The sequence below is a fragment of the Aplysia californica genome, unplaced genomic scaffold (assembly GCF_000002075.1).
Source record: "Aplysia californica isolate F4 #8 unplaced genomic scaffold, AplCal3.0 scaffold00127, whole genome shotgun sequence".
In the NCBI taxonomy this organism is placed as follows: Eukaryota; Metazoa; Mollusca; class Gastropoda; order Aplysiida; family Aplysiidae; genus Aplysia; species Aplysia californica.
In genome coordinates, this window is record NW_004797397.1 from 868,071 (window position 1) to 873,939 (window position 5,869).

A 5,869-nucleotide genomic window follows, 5' to 3' on the forward strand; every position below is an offset into this window, starting at 1 on the left:
GGCTTCAACTTGGTTGGAACTGTTGAGCGGGCGACGCAACGTTAGGGCCTCTCCCTATATAGTTACTCCAAGGGTTTAATGCACCTATCGACACTTTTACCAGGGATCTCAGAGTATAACGTCCATTATAAAAATCAGAAAGGACCGATCCAAGTGGGGAAACTCAAGTAAAGTGCCTTACCCAAGGACACAACGTCGGATTGAGCTGAGACTCGAACCCCCCGAACCAGCAGTCTCATTTCTGTTGGTCAGAAGTATTGAAAACTTGGACTATTAAATCAGATTCTGTCTCTCCGATTGTTGTTCGCTGTTCTTGTGACATCGGGAATCAAACCCGGGTCCCCTGTATAGGACGGGGAAATGCCAACCGCTACACCACTGACGTCGGCTGTGTGCGTCTGTGACGTAAACAATTAATACAAAGGAAGACAATCGGAGTCGGTACTTTTGAAGTGAGATATTGATTGTTCGGGATATTGGATTAAAATAGATTAAATATAACAGTCAACAGGTCATTCATTGTGATTTATTACTCATTATTGTGACTTTACGTACACGGTTTAATAATTTTAACGGTTGTAATTTTTTTAAGTTAATAAAAAAAAGGAATTTTTAAAAGTTGAGAAAAGTATCAAGAAACTCAAGGGAACCAGGCTGACTACAAACATTCGAAAATAAAAATGCCAGGAAGAAGTGTGGAAATACAAGTTGTCATTCCCTTTTTCTGACACGAGGTTCTTACTCTATTTGTATTCCATGTCACCATTACTTTAAACTATCATTATTGTTACTTTTTACATAAACACAAACATCTACAGGCAACTAAAAGCTTCCAGGGTTTGTGCTAAAGAAAGCATAGTACTGGGGACTTATAGCTTACATGTGTAATAATAAGTATTTGATAACAACGGTTTGAAAACAATACTTCTTCTTTTACTGTGCCTCACTGCAAACGACAGCCGTGAGATACTGAGGATGGCTGGTCAATGTTTGTCGGTCTTCTTTTGAGAAATCTGCTCTTTGATGTCTGCTGGTGACTGTTCGATGACCTCCCTTTGATTTCTGCTGGTGACTGTTCTATTACCGCCCTTTGATTTCTGCTGGTGACTGTTCTATGACATCCTTTTGATTTCTGCTGGTGACTGTTCTATGACCTCCCCTTGATTTCTGCTGGTCACTGCTTAGTGACTGCCCTTGATGTCTGGTGGTCTCTCCTGGGTGACTGCCCTTTGCTGTCTAGTGGTCAATGTTGGATAACCGCCCTTTGATGCCTACTGGTCATAGCGGGGGAGTCTGTGATGTAGACAATGGAGGCCGTGTCTAAGCAAGGGCCGACCATCGTTGATGCTGTTTGTTTGTTTTCTTAATACATCCACGAAAAAACACATCACTGATTGTTGTAAAATGAACTACATTAAAATAAAATTATGTTATTGTCTATCAATTCACACGGTAACTGGTTCCTTAAACCATATGCTTTCCGTATTAACACACAACAGTTTCTATAACCACCATTTCAAGGAAAAATAATCAAAAACAACGAAAAAAGTACAGAAAAGACAGCGATACTTAACTTTGCGACAAATAAAGTACAAAGAGGCTGCAGATATATTGCTTGTTTAAACTTTGTCAAGTTTGTCAAAAGAGTTTTTTGTGCAATAAATCGTATGCAAGAAAACATAACAAGAGTTTCTTTAACTCTGTTGCACTTTGTACATCATCTGTGAGCTTGTGAGAGTGGTTGGTCAGTGTGTGTCGGCCTACTTTGGGGAAACTGCCCTTTTGATCTCTGCTTGTCATTGTTGGGTGACAACCCTTTGATGTCTGATGGTCATTCTTGAGTAACTACCCTTTGATGTCTACGGGTCGGTTTTGGGTGACCCCCTTTGATGTTTGATGTTCCATGTTGGGTGACCGCCCTTTCATGTCTGAAGGTCATTGTAGAGTTACCGCCCTTTGAATTCTGATGGTCCTTGTTGGGTGACCGCCCTTTGATGTCTGATGGTCATTGTTGGGTGACCGCCCTTTGATGTCCGATGGTCAATGCAGCCGGCGTCTGTGATGTGAACAATGGAAGCTATGTCAAAGCAAGGACCGACAATCGGTGTCGGTGATTTTGAAGACAAATACCCCTCTTTAGGGGGACGCTTGACTCCACTATAAAAGTGAAGGGGTCTGGACATTCCTTCAGTTCAGCATATCGCTCTCGCAGTGACAGGTTGGATACGTCTTGTATTTTCCTCTACAGAATTTCTCGACAACTCGGCAGATATCTAGCATGGCTACTCTCACGTTTCCCGATGTCACCGTCATTCGTGATGGAGACTTTCTGAACAATTTCAACTTGAAGTTTGTGCGTGTCCTTGCCAAGAAGAAGAATTCGCTAGTTTTGGAAGCTTCCATGAAGAACGACGACTCCATTCGTAAGGCAATCAAGAAGATCCCTTACCTGGACAGTAAAGGACGACATCGAGGTCTCGAGGACAGCACCGAGGAGTTGACCATCATGCACAACGTTCAGCACCCGCACCTCATGAAGATGGACTGGGTGGTCACGTGTGACAGCTTCCTGGCTATCTATATGCCCCTGTGTTCTCAGGGATCTTTGGATGGATTGCGTCAGTCGCTCCAATGGGACCAAGTGGAACGGGTTTTCGTACAAACCGCCTGTGCCCTGAGATATCTCCACGACCAGCGCTGTGTACACGGGGACGTGAAGCCAGGCAACATCTTCCTAGACGCCTCCGGCAACGCCATCCTCGGAGACTTTGGTTGTTCTCAGATCTTACCTGATGGAGAAAACACCGTGAGTCGCTGGAGAGGAACTCTGGGATACCATGGACCTGAGTTTTTCCTTGGTTACAAATTCGACCCTTTTCTGGTAAGTTTTTCTTCTTTATTTTTTACGTTTCAGCCTTGATTTGTTGTGGTCATTACACAGGTTAGACGTGCGTTTTTAGCACACAGAAAGGTATCTGCTGTTTGTGTTTATTCTGCCAAAGAAATATTATTACTTTTATGTCTACGCTTTCACCCTTTTGTCTAATTCATCGGTATTAGGGTGTCATCACTTTTATTACACAATCTATCTATATTATTTGTAGCATGATATCGTTATCAATTGCTTCAATTTTTATGATGTTTGATATTAATGTAACGTGATTCCGATGTCTAATGTTCCGGTCATTTGTTTTCTTTTTTTTCAGATGGACGCATACGCACTGGGAGCCACGCTGTGGTCTTTGGTTTTCAGACTCAAACCAGCAGACCTGGATCTACTGGACGTTGTGAGGAATTTTTCTCTGCCCGAAATGTTCAGGTAAGACAGCTATAATACTGTCATGGTTTACTGAATTGTATTATATATTAGAACGCAGTAGAATGGTTTCCACCATAGACGTTTTCGTTGTATGCTTTGATGTGAAAGTATAAATTGTATTGAAACGTTGATGAAGTTCTGTGTGGATACGGGGCTTAAATAAACTAAAACATTTTTATATCTTTGACAGCATTTTTTTCATATAACTGAAGACTTTTATGCTTCAATTATTATACATTACTAATACCATCTTGCATCGCTTGGTATCCAGTTATATATCATGTTATGTGTCATCTTTGAAGCATTTTAAACGCATGTTATCATTTCTTTTTACTAATATTTAATTTGCTAAAACTTTTCTAACCTCAATCTGTGTTTGTTTTCCTCCACAGAGAAGTTCTGAAAGGACTTTTGCGCGGAGATCCTCAGAAGCGACTGTCTGTTCCCGGCCTCTTGGAGTTCTTGTCTACTCGTGAGAAGCTCAGGGGAATTATGGAGGGTTTGTGAGAAACACGGACCTTTGGTAGTCGCAACCTTTTTTCTTTCTATTAACTAATTTGATACTAATTTTTCTTTCCTACTAACAGTAATAGCACAACCCAACACCGAGCTCTTTTAAATCTCGCTGACTTAATTTTAATTACAGTTTTGGTACCATTAAAAGCAATAACATATTTTTTTAAAAGATTAACCCGAACACTAACGAATTAAAAAAAAACCCTTTTTAATTGACACTAGGTATAAAGTAACCAATATTAAGTAAATGTACTCCACAAACTAAAAAACACTAAATTAAATACACTTCAAAAACTGAAAGGAAAAGAACACTGAGTAATCAAAACTAACTGTAACATATTAACTGATCAAGAATAATTATACAACACTAACTGGATAACGCTAAGAAAGACCAGCTAGCCAATGCTAAAACACTAGCTAAGCATCATTACACCTTATCTAACAAACTCAAGTTGTAAATTAAATATTACTAGATTTAAATTTAAGGAAAAACAGACTAAAAAGTTATTCAGAAAAGAGCTTAAGTAATGAATACTAACTTTAACTTAACAATATTAACTAATCAGCAATAACTATAAAACCATAACTGAATAACGCTAACTATGAAATACCAGCTGGCCAATTCTAAAACACTAGCTAACCATCATTACACCTCATTTAACAAACTCAAGTTGTAAAACATTAGCTGTCTCCATCAACCACTGACAAACCTGCGCCCACTACTAACTTATCAATGCCAACAATTAAAGAACACATATTAACCGCTGATAAACCAAAATCAACCTCTAACTACCCACCATTAACCATTTTAACAACCATTTTAATTACTAACTTACCAACACTAACCACTAACTAACCAACCCTAACAACTAATTAACTAACACTAACTCCCCCAGACGTGAGCGCTCGGTAGCGCCGTCTTTTTAATCAGGCCTCAGTGTACTGTGTACTCTGTGACGGTCCCAAGCCCGTGAAAACTGAGAGGGAAAAGACGAGTTCTGTGATGAAGAGAACTGTAGCAATGTGGACAAATTAAAAATGCGCCTATGAAAATAAACATTGTTCCCCCTTTGCCCTCTGCGAAATATAACCCTAAATACTGAGCATACAAGTGCTTCAACTCTTTTTTGACATACTACTCTCCTTTTTCAATTTCCAGTTTTACAAATTTGCCCTCATTTTCTTGATCTTTTCAGCTCATTGTTACTTTTATAACAACAATAAATAATTTTAAAAATAAAGAAGACATGCCTTCTAAACAAAAGTAAAGAGACTACGATAAACAACATTGAGCTGTTTCAGCTTGGGCTGGAGGGTTTACAACAGGTCTTTCGATTTCTTTGTTTGATTCAAAATGTAGCAACCTTATTCGTGTGTCATATCGCTGAGCATTACCAGAATGTTCTTAGAGTAAATCTAGTATTCTCTGCCGACACAGCCAGTATGTATGTGTGTCTGTATGTGTGTTTGTTTGTTTGTTTGCTGTATATCCAGAATCCAGACCATTTTGGACACAACTGAAATCGCGCCGGGGAAAAACAGAGTCATTTTCAGTAACTCCACAGATAAAATGTCTTGTAAAAGGCGTTACTCACTACAAGATCAGAAGCCCTCACCTCTGCGAACTCTTCCCTTTGCCCTCCTCCCCTCCCCTCCCATTTCATCAAACCCCTACATTCCCCAAAGGGCACCTTTCCACCCATTCCCCTCCACCCACACTTCTTCTATATGCTTCTACATTCCATTCTCTTCGAATACGTTTTGTTTACTGAGACTTTTAAAAAAACCTTTAAAAAACCCACCAAAAGAACCAACAACCAAGAGCAACAAAAACGAACACACAAACATAAACAAACGTGATCAGTCTCCCCATACCCCGTGACCTGAGAAAGAGAAGAAAACAAGGAAGAAATTCCCCAGTAGTCCGTCAGGAAAACCGAACAATGACCAATCCCAACACTCTCAGTTCAGTCGCCTGTCTCCCCTCGACACCTCTCATTTCCCCACCCCGCACCCCTCCACCCTCTCCCCCCT

The 5,869-nt window shown here is 40.1% G+C and overlaps 1 protein-coding gene across 1 annotated transcript; it reads left to right on the top strand.

The window, feature by feature from the left end:
• The first annotated feature begins 2,278 nt into the window (after positions 1 to 2,278).
• On the top strand, positions 2,279 to 4,578 carry LOC101856960 (probable cell cycle serine/threonine-protein kinase CDC5 homolog). Its single transcript, XM_005096374.3, has 3 exons — positions 2,279 to 2,881; positions 3,207 to 3,319; positions 3,712 to 4,578. Exons 1-3 carry the CDS (start codon positions 2,279 to 2,281, stop codon positions 3,824 to 3,826), a joined length of 831 nt encoding a protein of 276 aa, XP_005096431.1. The 3' UTR covers positions 3,827 to 4,578.
• Positions 4,579 to 5,869: the final 1,291 nt, after the last annotated feature.

What these genes read in the sequence shown, in the direction of transcription:
- LOC101856960 (XM_005096374.3), top strand. Translation starts at nt 2,279, where the DNA reads ATGGCTACTCTCACGTTTCCCGATGTCACCGTCATTCGTGATGGAGAC. An exon ending in ACAAATTCGACCCTTTTCTG is followed by an intron (nt 2,882 to 3,206) that starts GTAAGTTTTTCT and finishes CTTTTTTTTCAG; the next exon opens with ATGGACGCATACGCACTGGG. An exon ending in TCTCTGCCCGAAATGTTCAG is followed by an intron (nt 3,320 to 3,711) that starts GTAAGACAGCTA and finishes TTTCCTCCACAG; the next exon opens with AGAAGTTCTGAAAGGACTTT.